The 21,907-nt window shown below is 41.1% G+C and overlaps 1 protein-coding gene across 4 annotated transcripts in view; it reads right to left on the reverse strand.

Annotated features, from left to right (window-relative positions):
• caprin2 (caprin family member 2) overlaps nt 1-17,362 on the reverse strand; it is a 49,995-nt gene extending 32,633 nt beyond the window's left edge. For 3 of the 4 annotated variants that reach the window (XM_033037710.1, XM_033037708.1, XM_033037707.1), the window contains exons 1-8: nt 16,916-17,362; nt 15,237-15,296; nt 11,264-11,350; nt 9,931-10,169; nt 8,541-8,623; nt 8,235-8,384; nt 5,833-5,879; nt 1,944-2,315 (exon numbers count right to left, since the gene is read on the reverse strand). In XM_033037710.1, coding sequence (XP_032893601.1) covers nt 1,944-2,315; nt 5,833-5,879; nt 8,235-8,384; nt 8,541-8,623; nt 9,931-10,169; nt 11,264-11,350; nt 15,237-15,296; nt 16,916-17,137 — 1,260 coding nt within the window. In that variant the 5' untranslated portion in view covers nt 17,138-17,362. The remainder of the gene's footprint in view (nt 1-1,943; nt 2,316-5,832; nt 5,880-8,234; nt 8,385-8,540; nt 8,624-9,930; nt 10,170-11,263; nt 11,351-15,236; nt 15,297-16,915) is intronic. The other variant, XM_033037709.1, reaches the window with a different exon arrangement.
• Between the last annotated feature and the right edge of the window lie 4,545 nt (nt 17,363-21,907).

Raw genomic sequence — 21,907 nt, forward strand, 5'->3', positions numbered from 1 at the left:
TGGGACACATGGCTTCACAGGCATTTGTAATGCTCAGGTGTGTTTAATTGCCACCTTAATGCAGCTATGAGGAGCTCTCAGCACCTAATCTTATCTCCAGTCTTTCCATCACCTTTGGAAACTTTTATTACTGTTTATCAACACGAGGACCAAAGTTGTGCCAATGAAAGTCAAAGAAGCCATTATGAGACTGAGAAACAAGAATAAAACTGTTAGACATCAGGCAAACCTTAGGCTTACCAAAATCAACTGTTTGGAACATCATTAAGAAGAAAGAGAGCACTGGTGAGCTTACGAATCGCCAAGGAAGACCTTCACAGCTGATGACAGAATAATTCTCTCTATAATAAAGAAAAATCCCCAAACACCTGTCTGACAGATCAGAACCACTCTTCAGGGGCCGGGTGTGGATTTGTCAATGACCAGTGTCCGCAGAAGACTTCATGAACAGATATACAGAGGCTGCACTGCAAGATACAAACCACTGGTTAGCCAAAAATAGGATGGCCGGGTTACAGTTTGCCAAGAAGTACTTAAAAGAGCAACCACAGTTCTGGAAAAAGACCTTGTGGACAGATGAGATGAAGATTAACATATCAGAGTGATGGCAAGAGCAAAGTATGGAGGAGAGAAGGAGGAGGAGAGAAGGAACTGCCCAAGATCCAAAGCAGTGAAACACGGTGGTGGGAGTGTTATGGCCTGGATATGTATGGCTGCTGAAGGTACTGGCTCACTTATCTTCACTGATGATACAACTGCTGATGGCAGTTGCATAATGAATTCTGAAGTGTATAGACACATCCTATCTGCTCAAGTTCAAACAAACTCATTGGCTGGTGGTTCATTCTACAGCAAGACAATTATCCCAAACATACTGCTAAAGCAACAAAGGAGATTTTCAAAGCTAAAAAATGGTCAATTCTTGAGTGGCCAAGTCAGTCACCCGATCTGAACCCAATTGAGTATGCCTTTTATATGCTGAAGGGAAAACTGAAGGGGACTAGCCCCCAAAACAAGCACAAGCTAAAGATGGCTGCAATACGGGCCTGGCAGAGCATCACCAGAGAAGACACCCAGCATCTGGTGATGTCCATAAATTGCAGACCTCAAGTAGTCATTGCATATAAAGGATATGCAATAAAATACTAAACATGACTACTTTCATTTACATGACATTGCTGTGTTCCAAACATTATGGTGCCCTGAAATGGGGGGGGGGGCTGTAATTTCTACATGGTGAATCCAAAATGTATAAAAATGGCCTTCATTAAAATCTGACAATGTGCACTTTAACATGTGATTTTTTGTAATACAAATCTCAAATTGTCGAGTAAAGAGGCAAATAAATAAACGATGGGTCTTTGTCCCAAACATTATGGAGGGCACTGTGAAGAATCAGCACTGTTATATCTCTAGGCAGCCTCCCAAACTTACATCTTTTATCACCAGCAAGGGCAAGGATTCACGGTACAATTAAAACATTTTTTTAATTTAATTTAATTTTTTTAAATTATTATATAAACACATTTTCTTCTTTTTATTGCGCATAACTCAACTTGGAAATATCACATCCTTCCTGTTCATGGGACAAAATCCCAAACTGCTTCTCCAGTAAGATTAAGGAGAACCCCTTCTGCTCAAGAACTGCCTCATGTCAAGGTAACTTGCAACCTTCAAGAGTATAAGTGGGATGTACATCACATGCTGATTTTACTGGCAACACCCAGATCCCAAGAAGAAATAAAATAAAACTAGATACACCAGATACCCACACACGTGCCACATTACACCGTGTGGTCCAAAGCTAGAAATATTTGACCTACTCGTTTTGCTTTACGTTCTGTGTTTGAACCACGATCTTGTTTCTGAACGGAGCAGGAAAAACCAATTAGTTGGACTTGCAGGATATTTATTTTGGCCACAAAAGCAATTAGTATCCTTACCACTTTGGGTGCAGGCACAGTTTTCTTTGGTTCATTGGTCTCCTTTGAGACTGAACCTGGATCCCACCTTGTCTCTGGAATATCAGAGTATTGGCTATCCCATTTCTTTGGCAGCTCCTCCCGCTTCCTGGTGATGTATTCTGCATCCCACTTCTTCACAGGTTCTTTTTCTTGTTGTTTTCTATTAGTGTATTCCTCATCCCACATTTTAGGAGGGGCGTCTTCACGTTTCCTACTGATGTAATCGCCATCCCATTTATTGGGGACTGCCTCTTTCTTCCTACCAACAAACTCTCCTTCCCAGTTCCTCGGCTTTTCGGGCTGCTGTTTTGCAGAGTAGTCAGTTTTGTTCACGTACTGCCTATTCAAAAACTAAGAGGGAATACATCAGTCCTGTGCAGTTCACAAATGCTCAATTACATTCAAGAGGGTACAAATGTGCTCATGGACCAATTTTGTTTATCAGCTCTGGACTTGATCAATCTAGAGCCATGAGATATCACCACTCAAGAGCGTTACTGTGAGGCGGACTACCCAGTTTAAGAATGGTATTGCGTTTCCAGATTTCAACATCTTATTATCAAGGCTAGTTGTTCAATGTTCAAAGAAAGTTGGTGGACATTGTTATACATATTTCAGATTACTTTTTAAATAGTTTGAACTGCTTGCCATTCTCATACAATAGTACAGACAATTCGGAGACACATTGACACCACAATGGTACATGGTTTTTTTTAATTTTTAATTTTTTTTATTTTTTAAAACAGTTAATTTATTGTGTAAGATAACAGGATGGGAAGAGACAAGAAGTCAGCCAGCATTATAGCACTTGGTGACACTAGTCCTGCACTGAGGGACCACTGCATGGTACAAAGTATCAAGTGTCCACTTCAGTGGGTTGGAACCCAAGGCATTTTGGGGGGGAAACAGGCAAGTTTTCCAAATACCCCAAACAAAACTACGCCATCGTTTCATTTGGAATTTGGTATACAAAAATTGACTACTATCTTTCACACAAATGTGGGTGTACTCTAAATGAAAACTTTGGCATGGACAATGCAACAAAGGCAAAAACAAAACATAACATTACAAATATACAGGGCAGACAGCATCCGTGGAAAGAGAAAGTTGGTTTTCAAGGAATAATCCCTATTACCAGAACTACAAAGAAAAGTTAGATTTCAACTGTAGATGTGCATACTAAAGCAAAGGATTCAATCCATGATAGATTGAAGCAGGGCAGTCACAGTTAAGAGGGCAACAAAGAAATGTGATGGGTTGCAAGCAGCAAGTGCAAACACCAAAGCCAAGGCACTAATTCAATCCCTTCATGACACTTCCAAAGCTCACTCCCATTCCCTGGTCCCAAGTGGCTCAATTGACAAATGCCACAAAAACACACACCTCAATTTCTTCCTCGAGCTGAGGCCATTACCTTCCACCGAACACTCGCTTAGCTCAACTCCTCCTCACACCAGACAAATTCCACTCCAGTTACTTTCTAGATTAACAATGCACTCACATAAAGTCATAAGGAATAGGAGTAGAATTAGGCCATTTGGCCCATCAAGTTCACTCTGCCATTCAATCATGGCAGATCCATCTTTCCCTCCTAACCTCATTCTCCCGCCTTCTCACCATAACCTATGACACCTGTACTAATCAAGAATCCATCTATCTCTGCCTTAAAAATATGCTGACTTGGCCACCACAGCCTTCTGTGGCAAAGAATTCCAAATTCACCATCCTCCGACTAAATTTCTCCTCATGTCCTTCCTAAAAGAACATCTTTGAATTCTGAGATTATGACATGGACTCTCCCACTAGTGGAGACATCCTTTCCACATTCACTCTATCCAAGCCTTTCACTGTTCTACATGTTTCAATGAGGTCCAGCGAGTACAGGCCCAGTGCTGACAAATGCTCATCATAAGTTAACCTACTCATTCCTGGGATCATTCTTATAAAGCTCCTCTGGACCCTTTCCAAAGCCAACACATCCTTCCTCAGATGTTGTTCCCAAAATTGCTCACATGGCTCCAAGCTGCACCTATCTTTTGGTGGAATATGCAACAGTCTTCAATTCTGTTTGGGCCTTCTACCCTCAACTCCCAGTATAGAGTTCAATGCAGTCAAATTTCATCCAGCAAGTGACATTTTTTTTTAAAAGTTGCAAATACTGGGAAAGACCAAAACCATTAACCACATGATGTTGACCAACTAGTTTTTCCAACTTACATTGTTTCAAATCTCATTTTTCCCCCCCCACATTTCCACCCTTCTGACGTATGGTATAACAACACTGATCTCTTTGATCTCTGCATCCCAGGGACAGGGGGGTTACAAATACTACAAGCCCACCGCCTTCCATAGCTACCTTGACCATTCTGGCTCCGACACTACTAACAAAGAGGCAATTTTAGACTCCCAGTTCCTCCATCTTCATCATATTTTCTTGAAAGACTTCCTACACTGCTGCATACAAAAATGACTTATCTCAGATGGTGATCTTACCAAACCTGGCTTGACCTCTTGCCATTTCCAGTGATGTTCCCACTCCATCCCCTCCGCCTGGGATAGACTTCCTTTGGTCATCACTCCACCAGCTTCTGTATAATGTGCATCATCCTTCAGTAGCCATCAATTCCAATAATATTTTACCTGATCTTCCCACTCAGCATTCCACAAGGAACCATTCCCTACTGCCTGGTGTTGCTCCATGCCCACCAATCACTCCCCATCCTATTGAACTTTCCCCATGCAGCAGCAGTCCTTACCACCATGCAGTTGAAGCCCCAATTTACTTTCACTTCTTCGCACCTTGCATAATGTAATCGGAGTTCACAGTATCCTCTCCAATGGAGAAGTAATTAGATTAGCTGACCACTTTTCAGAATGCTTTCTTTCACCCAGCAGGTTCAGCCCCAAACTTCCTGTTGGCTGCCATTTTAAATCTCCATCCCATTTCCATTCACTTCTGTGGCTTCCTGCACTGTCATAAAGATGGCCAATGCAGTCCTTAGTACATCAGTTTTCCAGACTGCATGCCACGTTCTACAACTTCTGGTAACTCACTTTCTCAGCATCAGAACAAACTATTTTCGCTGAAGATTATACACATGAAGTTAGCCTGGTCTTTTGTCATTTGCACACCAATGTCTTGCTTGCCATGCATTTCCTTGTCACCCTCCAACATCCAGAGGTTCTTTGACCCTATTGATCCCTTGAGGCACATAACAAGCACATAAACAACACAGGTAGAATATAGTCAAATAATTCAATAACCACTCTTCTAGGTAGCTGTAATAGTGCAAAGAATGTCCATAGAAGTACATAGTTGCTGAGGATTGTGTTGCGTAGTGTTCAAGAGCTTAGTTTTTTGTTGTTGTAGTATTATGGTTATTTATTTACAAGTGAATATGGTGTATTTTGTATTTACTGGCTTGTTAAGGTGCTGCCAATATGAATTTCATTGTTCTGTTGTCTGGACTCATGACAATTAAACACTATTCTTCTCCACTGACACCAACTTTCTCTGCAACTAATGTTCCTCTTTGCCGCAATCAGATAAAGTTAACTCAATCGGTAAAGCTGCCTGACCAGAGTATTTTCAAAATGTGGACATTTAAAACGAGTGCCTGCAGTTTGGGTTTTCATTGGTTATACATCCATTTTGCTGACTCCTAAAAAACCCAGAAAAGTGCTAAATTTGCACCTTAAATTGAGCAGCTAAAGCATTCAGGAAAACAATGCAGAAAGATGTTACAACTCCCAATAAAAGCCCGATTAAAGATGTGAAATCCAATATGGGAAGAGCGCAAAAAACAAAGGCTTTTCACAAAACCAATGCAATACAAAACCAACCTTTTTAAACCAAAGGTCATCTTACCTCTCTTGGCTGCAGTTCACTCGAACACAAAAAGTGCAAGTCAGATTCTGCAACGGAGAGAAAGGTTATGAACGATGATTATAGATCCAAATATTGAATTAAGTAATTAAGCCACAGTTAGCAGGTTCAATTATGGCAGTCATCAAGGAAATACCAAGCACAATTTTTACTCACTTTACATGTGAAAAATTTGCTCTGACAAAGTGGTCTGAAACAGCATTACTGTAATCTTGAGATAATTCATGATGCACTGGTTTGCAAGAATAGGAATCACTGGTTTGGGCATCTACCACTATAGGCAATCGGTAAAATATTTGTATAAAAGTAATTTAGTCAGTAATATGCAGCAATCCAAGGGCTTGCACTTAAAAGCATGATTGAATCTTTCTATTCTTCTCCATCCAAAATGGAAAATAAATTTGCCTTTTTAAAAAAAACAAAAAAACTATGCCACATGTGTAAAAATTTAACTGCATCATTATTTAAAAGAGGTCAAAACAGTTATAAAAGCTTAAAATTAGAACTGCCGTTTTAACTAGTTTAAATTAAATGGCAAACAGTTTGGCAAAGCTTGATGCAAATTATGAAAGCCACATTAACACTATTGATGCGAAGGATAATACTCAATGGAGACAAAACTCAAAAGCCTGAATCTTTAGTTCATCGTCAATAACAAAGTTGCAATGAAACACCGAATCACCAAGCCAGTGAATCCTATGCCCACACGTCTTCATCCCGTGTCTACATTGCCAATTACACTGCATTAGTTCATAGAATATCCAGTTAATTTGCATGCAATAGTCATGCTCAATTTGGCTACAAGCTCAAGCATGCAGAGAATTTGTGTGTGACTTTGGGTTCATTTCCTGTAATCATAAGTGAGAGGAGCAGAATTAGGCCATTTGGCCCATCACGTCTACTATGCCATTCTATCATGGCTTATCTATCTTTTCCTCCTAACCCCATTATCCTGCCTTCTCCTCATAACTTCATCCCCCATTCCTGACCAATTCACATCGTCAAACTCAGATTTACTGATTACAATCAAGCTATCCACAGTATCTGTACACGGTGGATGGCTCCATCGTAATCATGTACAGTCTTTTCGCTGACTGGTTAACACAAAAGCTTTTCATTGTACCTCTGTACACGTGACAATAAATAAACTCACCTAAACATATGGGGCCAAATACAACACCATAAAGCTTAAACCTTGGTGGTCCACTTGCATGGAAATCAAGTGAAATGACAAAGATCAAACAAGCACCGCAATAACAGAATAAAGCTCCATCTGGAGATTATATTCTACTGCTACATGAGAGTACAAATAAAACACTCCAGATCTTTAGAGCAAAACCACGCAACTTTAATATTTGTGGTTCCGTTGAAAGCTAGGAGATGCATGACCGGTCATCTCACCTTCTGGTAATAGGGGGCATTGTTTTAAATTGGCTGTTACAACCATTTTGGTTCGATAATGTGTCTTGCAAAAGTGTTGCAATCATCATTTAAGTGTTCATTTCTTATCCTAAAGTGCACTTTCACCCATGCAAAGTAGTGGGCAGGGGAGAAAGTGGCACTGAACCCAGCATGGATGAAGCTGCACATTTGGATAAGAATTGAACAGTTGAATAATAAATGTTCAGTCAAGATACAACTATGTTATTAAATTCAATGTCCTCAGGTGTCCAGACTGTTATTATCTCCTATCACCACGAGCAATGCTTCTGCAAGACACCAACCCACCATTTGGGTTCTCTAATGAAACAACCAATTTAGAATAATAATGCCCCCCCCCCCCCCCCATTACCAGAAGCCAAAATAGCTGGTCATCATCTCATAGCCTTAGAAAGAACCACTAATATTCAATACCTCCAAATGACTTGTCTAGGACTAACCCAGCAAATCCCATAGTGCATTACCCTGGAGTGTCAATATATGCCTGAAAATTGAAAATGTACCTGCACAAATAGAAAGTAAACATCAGATTAAACCAAGATTTCTCCTCAGGAGGCCATCCTGGAGTTTAATCCAATAGGAAAGAAAAGCAAAATTGATCGCAACTGTAGTGTAGGCATTTTTACAATTTAGCAAAATAATGTAGAGGTTTGGTAAGAGGTAGGCACTTACTTTGAGACTTCCTCAGTCACATAATTTCACAATTAAATTTTCCTACAGCTGGTCCTCAAATGCTATATTTAGTGCAAGAAGACTATCAATTGTTGGCAAATTTCATTTTCTCCAGGTAGTCCGAATCTTTTTAAATTGTCCTGTTATGCTAATTGACACTCTCCATATAAATTTCAAATTAGAAAATTTCAACTATTTGACAGTACCCTAAAGGACGGTCATAACCTCAAACACGGCCCGAGGGAAACCTCTTTTGGCAAGATGTCACTTACCGGGTTCTTTTGCAGACGGCGTCTGAGGTTTGGAGGTTATTTGCACCTCTTGGATTTTATCATCTTCCTGCAACCCATTGTGAGGTACTGGAATATTATCAAAGTAGGAACACTTCAGAAGTTTGCTTATTGTCTCCTTCAAATGTTTATCTAGAAAACAAAACACACATACTTTCATCAAGATGGGCCAAAATTCAAACAATTAGAAGTGCTCAAGAGCCTTTTGCAGAATCAAATTAAATCCTAGATCTAGTTCTCAAAATTTATTAAAGTCATCCAAATTTCTTTTGGAGGCCATCAACTTACAGGTACTTCCAACCACTATCTTGTCCATTCCTTCCAATAGGTCCCACATCTGATTTGACACCGATTCCACTTGATCTTCAACACTAAAGAGAGACAAAGAACACCAGGACTGTGTGTATTAGTATATATTTATCTGCCTTGTTGGGAAACTTGTACTGGACAAGGTAAACTAGAATTACCATGCATTCAGGCAAAACAAAAGTAGAGCACATTCAGTGATGGTCAAATCAAAACCACTTTATATTAATTGCTCCATTTAGAAGCCTTTAGAATTTTTCTCAGGAAGCAATGGAGGAACACAAAAGGTGCAACAAGGGACTGACAGGAGATTCCCAATTTTAATACAAGGTTGCTTGGAGAAGAAGTAGTGCATGGCTGGCCTGTTGTCCCAAAGTACTGACTGCAACAAAATAAACTTCATCTCTGAAAAGGGTGGTATTTAGCCCCAACTCCACACAAACAAAAGGATGCAGATTTGATGAAAAGATATGTAGATTTCACAATCCTTCTCCTGTCCCCCATTGCCCCCACACCACCACTACTTGGAGTGGCACAGTGTTGCCTTACCGTGCCAGTCCCAGATTCAATCCCAACTACTGGTGTTAACTGTATGGAGTTTGTACATTCTCCCAGTAACTGCGTGGGTTTCTTCCCACATTCAAAAGACTGCAGGTTCATAGACTAATTGGCTTCTGCAAATTATCTCAAGTGTGTAGGTTAGAACAAGTGTACAGGTGATCGCTGTTCAGTGCAGACTATTGGCCAAGAGGCCCATTTGCACGCTGTATCTCTCAACTACAAGAATAGTTTCTATCTTAACAGTTCGTAAATCACCTCCAATTATTAAGAATGCCTAATTGGTTGTAATCACCTGGATTTAATCCCCAAAGTACCACTTTGAGTGTATGCTGCCACAGCAAAGTTACTCAATGTTTTAAGCCTAAAACTGCCCACAATTGGGATTTTCTACAACCATGGTATTCTGCCCAACCCCAGTAATATATAATTTAAATGCAAGTAGAATTTTATTGATTTTCACTACTTAGCAATGTCAATTAGTAAATGGGATTCCCCACCATGTCAGTGCTCAGTTGACCTTCAACATTAAAAGGCAGCCTCTAGGCAAAATTTAAGCTCACCCAGAAACAGTGTTCAAATGGACACGACTACCTCAAAACTGAATACAGATGAAGGAACTCACTAATACCATTAGATCATTACAGGTCAAACTATAGAATGCTTTACTTAAGAGCATTCCTGAAGAACTCAATGACTACAGTGGTTCAAGGGGAAGCACCTGCTTTTTTTTGCACAAAAACCAGGCTATTAGTTATTGTAATCAAGAACAAATCAAATCACAAAAAAATAGAAACTGAATACTACCACTTACGATGCATTATCATTCTTTTCAAGGCAGATAAGTGTACAGAAATCCTTCAGGTACCCAATTTCCTTTCGAGAAATAATAAATGCGCCATTAAGGCCTTCTCTGAAGTCATTTTGAACATGTTCCTGGTTGAAGTTGTCCAGTACATATTTAATATGCAATGCGGTACACAGATGTTTCTTCTCCATTTCAATCCTCAGAATTTGTTCACGTCGCAGAGTTTTCCGTTGTGCTTTTAGCAGCTGTTTCAAAAGATAAAGACTATAAATGGCAGGTCGAGAGTTCAAGCTTAGCCAAAGCCTGGTGGTGCTCACCTTTAGGTGGAGAGCCCAGGTCCAGAGGCCATAGCCCCAGAATTAATGGAGGGAGACAAGGATGAATTTCTTCAGTCAGAGGTGGGATTCATTACCACAGAAGGCTGTGGAGGTCATGTCGATGGATATTTAAGGCGGAGATTAACAGATTCTTGATTAGTAAAGGTGTCAAGGGTTTTGGGGAGAAAGCAGGAGAATGAAGTTGAGGGCACGATAGGTCAGCCATGATTGAATGGCAAAGTAGACTTGATGGGCCAAATGGCCCAATTCTGCTCCAAGAACTTACGACATTCAGGCCAGTCAAGAATGGAAATTTACAGCAGGGCCAAATATATCCAAGCCCATTCAATCCCAAATTGAATTAGTGCAAGTGTAATTTTACTGAGGCAAATCCAGTGATCGATTGAGGAAAGAAAAAGTACATAAAGTAACCAAAATAGAATTTTTGTATTTATTGGACACAGAGAACAGGACCCAATTTGATATCCCAGAATTGAACAGGATGGCCAAGAGCTTTCAATCAAAAGCAAGTGCTGGCTGGTCAAAGCAATGCAAGTAACAGCTGCTGTGGACCATAAGGAACCTTCAACACTTAGGAGGGGAAAGTAATGAAAATTGAGAATTTTTTTTTTTTTTTAAATGCACATGTGAAGGAAAGATTGTCAATTGTTGTAAACTAAATGCATACAAGTGCTGGTGCTAAAACTGCACTGCCAGCATTTGGACAGCACAATTGTCCAAGTCATGGCTGCATTTGTATTTAAAATGAAAGGTTGCACAATAGTCCAGACTGCCAGATAATTTATTGTCATCGAAACTAATGAGGATTTGACTAGACCACCATACTCAAGGAATTAGTAGCAATACTAGTTCAGCAAAATTATGTTTAATCTGCTTCTCACAAATGCCAAAATTTAAGCTTCTAATAGCAAGGAGCCACTTCAAGAGGCAGCTTTCAACCCAACATTTCATTAACTTTGTGCTATAATCAATTGAAGTATAATCAAACCAGGAGATCTTACCTCTTGGTTGAGTGCAGAAAATGTTTTTTGTAGATCCTTGGCAAATTCTAGATTGTGTATTACTTCCTCATATTTCTCTACAGCTTCCTACGAAACAACATTTGTGCATCATTGTCTTGGTATCAAGATATTTAAATCCAAGACTGCCTTTCTTAATATTGATTGCAGAATTTTTCTTTCCCCCTCACCCCACATCTAATACGCTCAATAGTTAGATTATTGACCAGGTGGTTATCAAAAACCATTCACATCCACATTTATAATCACAATTCTAATCCTTAAAATAACATTTACTGGCAGAATAGAAAAGGCCAATTTAATGATGCCAGTGATCACGTGGAAGTAAATCTTTAGTTTCTCTAGAACCCTCATCTTTATTTTGCAGTAATAATGCTTATAAAATTCCCAGAAACAAACTAGGAACTGTAACTAAACAAGGCTTGGAAAACATCAAGCACCTTGTGTACGATGTAATACCAAGGAACTGCAGATGCTGGAGTAACTCAGCAGGTCAGACAGCAACTCTGGCGAAAGAGTACAAGTGATATTTTGGGTCGGAGGAGGTTCCCGGCCCAAAACATCAACTATCCACTTTCTCCAGAGATGCTGCCTGACCCGCGGAGTTACTCCAGCATTGTTTCTATTATAAGTGCAGAAATTTGATGTGCAAAAGACAGTATACCCTTCCTTTTATTCTTGCAATTTTATTATTACCTTTAGCCCATTTCAGAAGGCACACCATATAATAAAGTGTAGCACCACATCATTAGTACAATGCAATTCATCTGCTAGGTTCTCCACTCACATTTCCTGTATCACCCCCTCCTACATCATACAATGCAAGGGGAAGAGCATGGAAGATTGGACATTCACAACACAAGATCCATTAAGTATTTCAAGTCTGAAGAAGGGTCCCGATTTGAAACGTCACCCACCCTTTTATATCGTTGGTATAAACCAGCATCTGCAGTTCTTCGTCTCTACAATAAGTATTTTTGGTCACTGATTATAGAGTTCAGTGCAACCAGATAGTTTGAGATTAGCAGAATGCACAAGATTAGGTTAGTTTTAAAAAGCAACAATTCCACAGACAGCATACCATTTGACTCAATTATAAGGGTTTATACAATTTCTAGTTTCTGTTTTCCAACACTTATTCAGTGGGTTACTCAAAGTTCAGTGTTTCATATCCCAACCCCCCAACCCCCCCCCCCACCCACCCCCCACCTCGGTAGAGTCATAGAGTGACACATAGTGGGAAAAGGCCCTTTGCCCAACTTGCCCTCACCAGCTAACATATCCAAGCTACACTAATCCCACCTGTCAGCATTTGGCCCATATCCCTCCAAACCTTCCTATCCATGTACCAGTCTAACCATTTTTTTAAATGTACATTACAACAGCATGCCAACTTGAATTCTTATTTTGTGGGTTTCCAAAATGCTTTTATATTCATCTCCTGCAGCCGCTGACCCAGTGTGTGGTTTAGCATCAAACGTTTGATTAAGCTTTGAATAAAATTCCTTGGGACTTCACTATATTTATTAAAAAGATAATTAATGAGTTATTAAAATGGGAAACTAAATCTTCAATAGGTTTCCGGCAGGTGGAAAGGAGAAATCCACCCAATCAAGAGGTAATAGAATAATCGCTGACACTCGACTAATTTTACATGTGGGTCTAAGACATCCTGCACCATTTCACAGCAAATTCATAGCCAGTGATAGCACTCGCAGTTTGCATTTAAGTGATCAAAACAGGAATTATTATTATCAGCAATTCATTATTACAGTGCCCTCTCTAATGTTTGGGACAAACACCAATCATTTGTTTATTTGCCTCGGTACTCCATAATTTGAGATTTGTAATAGAGAAAAAAATAAATATAAAATCACATGTGGTTAAAGTTCATAATTGTCAGATTTTAATAATGGCCATTTTTATACATTTTGGTTTCACCATGTAGAAATTACAGCAGTGTTCATAAATAGTCTCCCCATTTCAGGGCACCATATGTTTGGGTCACAGCAATGTCATGTAAATGAATGTAGTCATGTTTAGTATTTTGGTGCATATACTTTGCAGGCAATGACTGCATGAAGTCTGTGATTCATGGACATCACCATTTGCCGGGTGTCTTCTCTGGTGATGCTCTGCCAGGCCTGTATTGCAGCCATCTTCAGCTTTTGCTTGTTTTGGGGGCTAGTCCCCTTCAGTTCTCTTCAGCATACAAAAGGCATGCTCAACTGGGTTCAGATCGGGTGATTGACTTGGCCACCCAAGAATTTAACATTTTTTTAGCTTTGAAAAATTCCTTTGTTGCTTCAGCAGTGGGTTTGTAATCATTGTCTTGCTGTAGAATGAACCACCGGCCAATCTTCTTCCTCGTGTCCGGCCATCTTCTATATCACGTCTTTCCGGTCGGTCAGTGACGGTTGACGGTCGATGGTTGAAGAATTGGCTACTTCAGTCAGTCACTGTGGTACAGCTTCTGTCGTCAGCATTGCCTGGGATACACCACCTGGAGGCTTCTGCTTGCATCCCGCCGGCCAATGAGTATTGAGGCATTTGTTTGAACTTGAGCAGATAGGATGTGTCTATACACTTCAGAATTTATTATGCTACTACTATCAGCAGTTGTATCATCAATGAAGAAAAGTGAGCCAGTACCTTCAGCAGCCACACGTGCCCAGGCCATAACACCCCCACCACTGTGTTTCACAGATGAGGTGGTTTGCTTTGGAACTTGGGCAGTTCCTTCTTTCCTCTATACTTTGCTCTTGCCATCACTCCGATACAAGTTAATCTTAGTCTCACCTGTCCTTTTTAAGACCTTTTACCAGAACTGTGGTTGCTCTATTAAGTACTTCTTGGCAATTTGTAACCTGGCCATCCTATTTTTGCAGCTAACCAGTGGTTTGCATCTTGCAGTGTAGCCTCTGTATTTCTGTTCATGAAGTCTTTTGCGGACAGTGGCGTTTGACAAATCCATACCCGATTCCTGAACAGTGATCTGTCAGACAGGTGTTCGGGGATTTTGTTTTATTATAGAGAGAATTCTTCTGTCATCAGCTGTGGAGGTCTTCCTTGGCCTGCCAGTCCCTTTGCAATTAGTAAGCCCACCAGTGCTCTCTTTCTTAATGATGTTCCAAACAGTTGATTTTGGTAAGCCCAAGGTTTGGCTGATGTCTCCAACAGTCTTATTCTTGCTTCTTAGTCTCATAATGGCTTATTTGCCTTTTAATGGCACAACTATGGTACTCATGTTGATAAACAGCAATAAAAGTTTCCAAATGTGATGGAAAGACAAGGTGCTGCAAGCTCTCAGGTAAAGTGCATTAAGGAGGAATTTGAACACACCTGAGCAATTAGAAACACCTGTGAAGCCATGTGTCCCAAACATTATGGTGCCCTGAAATTGGGGGGGGGGGGAGAGGGGGGAGACTATGTATAAACACAGCTGTAATTTCTACATGGTGAAACCAAAATGTATAAAAATACCTTTTAATAAAATCTGACAATGTGCACTTTAACCATGTGATTTTTTCTATTATAAATCTCAAATTGTGGAATACAGAGGCAAATAAATAAATGATGGGTCTTTGTCCCAAACATTATGCAGGGTACTGTAATTCACGACTTTGGGAATGAGCAGGGAGAGAGACCATCAGGATGGTGTCTCTACCACCTCTGAAGCAGTGGGCCAAACAGCTGGCATTGTTACAACACAGAAACAGTGTTATCAAGCGACCTTCAAGTGCTTATTTCACTTTAATGGCTCAGGCTGACAAAACATCCAAAGTAAGCCTGAAGAAAAACAAAATCTAAGTACAGGGAGTACATGATGCAAACTAGACTAGAAAAAGTTGAGAGAATTAGTATCAGATTGGCCTCCTCAGGCTTACAATTAGAAAACATTCTGGAAACCACACAGTACAAATCACAAAGAATTAAGCAATGCCAAAATACTCACCAACTGGTCTTGATTAAGTTCTCCCTGTTTTAAGCGTTCTTTATAGTCATCCAGTTTTGCCTTAAAAAAAAAGACCCAGTCATCCAGTGAGATATTCAAGTTTATTCATAAAATTGCCATGCCCTTCTACATTAATATTTCCATGGATGTGTTGGCTAAAACAGCACAAGTTTTGCTTTAATTTTGTTTGGGATTTACTTTAAAGTATATCTTCAACAGGAAAGATAAATTCCTGTGTGACATGTACAGGACAAAGGCCTAATCGCAAGCATCGTTGACAATATTAATCAGCTTAGAGGAATACATTTCATATTGTGATAGTTCAAAACTGACAATCTCCCCACTCCCCAGAATGATGTCTGGTTAATTCCTGCCAACCCCACCCTACACCCAAATACTTCTTCTTCTTCTTCTTTGGAGTTTTACGGCAGCCGGCATCCACAATGTTGCATTGCTGCCACCTTCTGGCTTCACTCCACAGTCCTCATGTCTTTACATTATATCCTTTTTATAAGGCCAGAGGCCCTCAAGAAATTAAACAACACCTTTACTGCTTTTCCTTCCCCTCCATACTCTAGAATGTTCTTTTCTGATATATCTGTCATTCCAATTTTCTTCATTTCACTGATCAAAACTCTTCTTTCCGTTTCATATCTTCTACATGCAACTAGAGCATGCTGAACTGTTTCCGGCTGATGGCATTCCTCACACAGCCCAGTAGGGTGTTTTCCCAACATTTTTAATGTGCTGTTCAGGTGAGTGTGTCCTATCCTCAATCTTGCTAATACTACCTGTTCCCTCCTGTTCCCCCCTCTTCTTGCTGTAATGCCCACTCTATTTTGTAGCAAATAGAGGTGTCTCCCCTTTGTTTCCTGTTCCCAGTATTGTTGCCATTCCTGATTTATTTTCTTCCACACAATGTGTTTTCCTTCAGATTTGGATAATTGTAAGTTTACCTCTATGTTCTCTTTTTTAACGGCCTCTTTTGCTAATTTATCCACTTTTTCATTTCCGAGCACACCAATGTGTGCTGGGACACACCCAAATACTGTCGCGTTTTACATCTTTTAAACAATTCGGCAGTACGAGGATGACAAAGCATGGGGGCGGGGGTGTACAGAGAAATCTAATTTCCAGAAATCAAATCAAAACCACTCAATTGCAATTGTTGACGTTCTCTCTACAAAATCCAAATTAATTTTTCACCCAGTTAATTAGGGTAACGAGTAGAAATAATTATACGTCCCTCCACGTTTTAAAGTCTTGGACCAGCGTACCATTCGACTTGTCACTATCTTCAACCTTCAGGCACTGCACGTGTATTGTTGGGAAGGGGGATAACGGATAGTAAACGAATGCGCAATTTGGGCTTAGCCCAGTGGACCGCGGATAAATGGAAGGCAAAACAGACATTTAAACTTGGCTACAAATATAGGTTTCAAACTTAGGTTGTCGCTGCACAGAATTTGTATGGGAGATTTCTGCAAAGCCAATAATACAGGTGGAAGGGGGATACAATTACAAAATGTACAAGTTCAGAAGCTTAATCTTTGCACTGATGGTGTCCTGTGTAAATGAACGCGTTGCAGCTGGAATGCAGAATCTGACACTGCAGAAACAGGCAGATGGCCTCAGATACAGAGCAACATACAAAGGGACGCATGGATACTGGACATTACCTTCCTCTTCTCTATGTTTCTGATTTTATGCTTGAGGCAGATCATGCCATTTTCCAAGTACGTCTCGTAAGCCTGATATTGGCTACTCGCCGCCGCCAAAGCTTGAATAAACGGAGCCGGACCTTGGGACCCGGCGGCAGTGCCTCCTCCTACTCCTCCTCCTCCTCCGACGCTGCTGCCGCCGCCGCTGGAAGGGGACCTCTTCTCGGCCTTCATCTTCATCGCTGCTGCTGCTGCTGTTGCTGCTGCTGCTCCTTGCACCGGGGGAAATGCGGCCAGAATAGCTGTCCACACAAGGGAGGAAAAAAAACCAAGCGGCGACAGCGCTGTAGACGGAGGGCGTGTTGTTGCAGCTGCCCAGCACCGCTGGTTGCTGCTACCGTCCCAGGCACTGCGGCTCCCCCTCCGCTCGCCGCCGCTTTTATGTCACCGAATACCATCAATTTCGCCGACACCACGTTCCACTGCGTGCCCCGGCGTCCCAATCAAACCAATATGACCACGCACACTCACATCCCTTTTTCTCCCCGTTCGCGCAAAATACCCAATACTGGTTTTTTTGTGTGTGTGCAAATAACGTGAATATTTTCAATTATAATTACAATGTACATACAAGTAATTTCGTAGTGCAATCGCAATGTCTAACACACGTACCTGCAGCGTATTTACTTGCCGAGAGATAAAGTAATCTAAATGCCTATAGTAATATTTTTCAGTGTAGTATTAACTTACAGATTAAATATTTACAATGCAATTAATATGCATAAAGAAAATGCAATCACGGTGTGGTTTCTAAATGCATATTTCAATGTGATTTCAATCTGCATTTAGTTGCAAAAATTACAAAAGGAATTTTAATTAAATTGTAAATATTCTTTTTGTGAGCATTAATTGCATTGCAGAACATGACTACGGACATATGTACATGGAAAATATATTTAATGAAGAACTGCAGATGCTGGAAAAATCTAAGGTAGACAAAAATGCTGGAGAAACTCAGCGGGTGAGGCAGCACCTATGGAGCGAACGTCTCCACCCTAAACGTCACCAATTCCTTCGCTCCATAGATGCTGCCTCACCTGCTGAGTTTCTCCAGCATTTTTGTCTACCTTGGAAAATATATTTACAAATTTATAGTTCTATACGCATGCTAATTATTACAAATATTACTAAAGGCATTTCAATCACATTACAAATAATAATTTTATGCGTATTACTTTTCTTACCAAATATTACTCTGGCAATTCTGATAAGCATTGTAGTTATGTTGCTAATATGTAATAGAAATTTGAATGACATTGTAAATATACTTGTGAGTATGCTATAAATATCTACAATGTTATTTAATATTCCAATTTTTATTAGCAATGTGACCATTATGCATATAAAAATATCATAATTGAAATGTCAATCATAATGTTATATTTGCTACATAATATACCTGCAAAAATTAGCATTCACAAACTAATTGAAATGGCTAAAGCAATATAAATTTACAATAAAGAAGGGTTTCAACCCAAAACGTCACCCATTCTTTCTCTCCAGAGATGCTGCCTGTCCCGCTGAGTTACTCCAGCTTTTTGTGTCTATCTTAAATTTACAATGTAATTGAAATGTATATAAATGTATTTACAATGCCATTGAACTGGCAACAATATATATTTACAATATATTTAATATGCATATTAAATCAGTCATAGAATCATACAGCACAAAAACAGACCCTCAGCCCATCGAACACCCATTTATTCTCCCACATTCCGATCATCTCTCCCCAGATTCTATCACTCTCTTACACACTAAGGACAACTTACAGTCGCCAATTAACCTACCATCCTGTACATCTGAAGAAGGGTTTCGGCCCGAAACGTTGCCTATTTCCTTCGCTCCATAGCTGCACCCGCTGAGTTTCTCCAGCTTTTTTGTGTACCTTCGTTTTTCCAGCATCTGCAGTTCCTTCTTAAACATCCTGTACATCATTGTGGGAGGAAACAAAAGCATCTGGAGGAAACCCATTAGGACACATGGAAAAGGTGCAAACTCCACACAGACAGCACCAGAGGTCAGGATCTAACCCGGATCACAGGAGCTGTAAGATACCAGCTCCAGTAATCGCATTTTATTCCCCCTACATTCCCATCAACCTCCCCTCTTATCAAGGGTCTGAAGGAGGGTCTCGACCCGAATTGTCACCCATTCCCTCTCTCCAGAGATGCTGCCTGTCCCGCTGAGTTACTCCAGGATTTTGTGTCTCCGCTCTTATCACACATCTACAAACCTGTGGTAATTTAACGTGGCTACTCTAGTAATGTGCTAGGACAGCTTATTCACAATCCCTGGGTACATCTTGTCTCATTGGCAGGTCAGACCCATTACACTGGCTAGCTTTAGTGACATACATCATGTTGCCATCGTGCACTGACTCACTATCCACAAATCCAGGTACCCATGAAGTTGGCCTTTGACATTGCTTGAATCGTCTTTGGGCCAGATCTCCCACGTTAGTCAGATGTTTGTGTCGAGGGCTTCTTGTTATCATCATTTCTGAATGAAGTCCAGGCACCACCTCATATTTGTCTAGAGGCACCAGGAGAACAGAAATGTTCATGAGATCAGTCCAGAATGTGGACCAGATTTGGGGCCAGAGCCAGTCTCTGAAGTGGGAGCCATGTATGTGGTCAGAGTCAGGATATAGGAGGTGGGCAGGTGTTGAGGTCTGCGGTCCTCATATAAAGTTGTTATATTCATGGAGGATTCAGTTTCTAATTATCAATGGGGATCCATCCTCCTATCCTGTGATGATATCGAGGATTTAGTGAACAAAACAGGAGGGAGTACCATTGGAAGAGAACAATAAGGAAAATTGCTCAGCTATATCCTGGCTGGAGTAAAGTTGGATAAAGGCAATTGAGCTAATTACCAACAATCTCCTTATTCTCTATCACGGTAAAACGATAGAAGGTCCTGTCAACATCGTTATGAAGCAACACTCATTCACAATAACCTGTCCATTGGTGCTGTTTGGGTTTCAGCAGAAACGTTTGACTCTCAATGTCACAACTTTGATCCAAACAGGGAGCGAGGGGGTGACATCCAGTGGTGACATGAGAGTGACTCCCCTTGATATCGAGTGTAAAAAGGAACTGCAGATGCTGGTTTATACCGAAGATAGACACAGAATACTGGAGTAACTCAGCGGGTCAGGCAGCATCTCTGGAGAAAAGAAATGGGTGATGTTACTCCAGCACTTTGTGTCTATTCCCTTGATATCTAGCTGGGGTGGGAGATTGCAACCTTCACGTGGTCCGCCCTGTTTCGACGAATACAATCAACCCGGCGTGCACAATCTAAGATCAAATAGAACAAGTTGTCGTACAACTTTAGGCTGTGCACGCCGTACGCAAGAAGAAGAAGAAGATAACTAGATGCTTCACATTTCTAGCTACTCTGGTTCTTCAACCGACTCTAGCCACTTATTATTAGTGGGAATTGTCACATCAGAAGATTCTAATGCTCTTTGCAGAAGCTGTGTCCTCATGTTTTCATTCACTCACAGGATATGAATGTCATCGCAAGGTTAAACACAGGACCTGTTCTAGGATTCCTCCTAAATCAAAATGACAGGCGGAGGCATACATTATTTAAGGGATTTGGAGTGAAAGTTTATCAATCATCATATCTACAACTGAGATGTCCTTCACTTTTGTATACACCTACAGCCCAAGGACATCACTGGTAAACCCTTCAGTTATGACCAATCCTTAATTGTCCTTGAGGAGGTTGTGAGGAGCTACCCTCTCAAACCCCCTTAGTGAAGGTGAGGGCGCTGTTGGATAGGGAGGTCCAGGATTTTGGTGGGCTGACTGCTAAAAGAGTTACCGGTATATATATTTTCGAGCGGATATATTGTCCTTATATCTCCTCCATCAACTTCATCCAGGGACCCCGATTGTACTTTCAGGCGAGGCAGGTGTTCACTTGCACCTCCTCTAACCTCATCTACTGTATCCGGTGCTCCCGATGTGGGCTCCTATATATCAATCAGCGAGACCAAGCGTAGATTTGGTGATCATTTCGCTGAACACTTACACTCAGTCCACCTTGGCCTACACGATCTCCCGGTCGCCAAACATTTTAACTTCCCATTCCCATTCCCACACTGACTTTTCTGTCATGGGCCTCCTCGACTGTCAAAGTGAGGCCACACACATATTGGAGGAGCAGCACCTCATATTTCACTTGGCCAGTTTGCAACCAAGCGGAATGAATGTTGATTTCTCAAATTTCAAGTAACTGCTGCTTTCCCTCCCTCCTCCCCCCCACCCTCCCCCCCCCCCCATTCTCCACCACCCTAGTCATCCTACTAGTTCCACTGTTCGCATCCTTGTGTCCCTATCATCAGCATGCCTTTCCCAGCCAACAATGGGCCATTATGGACTGCACCCTTCCTGAGGTCATCTGTTGCTGGCTCTGATTTATTCTCACCTTTTCTTGCCTCCAGATCCCCCCCCCTCCCCACCCTTCCCCCACCCACAACTTCTATCTCTTAATCTAAAGAAGGGTTCCGACCAGAAACATCGCCTATTCCTTTTCTGTGCAGACGCTGCCTGACCTGCTAAGTTACTCCAGCATTTTGTGTCTATCTTTGGTCAGAATGGTGTGTAACACGGGCAGCCTCATGCTCCTGTTGCCCTTGACCCAGTTGAAACCATGAAATGCTAATGATAAAGTGAGAGAATGCTTAAGATGGTGAGTGGGGTGCAGATTGAGCAGGCTATATTGTCCTGAGTACAGTCAATTTGCTTAATTGTTGTCACAGCTACACTGATTCATGGGGCGGTGTTGTGAAGCAGCGGTATAGCTGCTGCCTATCAGCGCCAGAGTTCCGGGTTCGATCCTGAACATGGGTGCTGCCTGCACATAGTTTAAAAGTTCTCCCCGTGACCTGCGTGGGGTTTCTCAGAGATCTTTGGTTTCCTCCCACAAGAGAGG

This window comes from Amblyraja radiata, chromosome 19 (assembly GCF_010909765.2).
Source record: "Amblyraja radiata isolate CabotCenter1 chromosome 19, sAmbRad1.1.pri, whole genome shotgun sequence".
Classification (NCBI taxonomy): Eukaryota; Metazoa; Chordata; class Chondrichthyes; order Rajiformes; family Rajidae; genus Amblyraja; species Amblyraja radiata.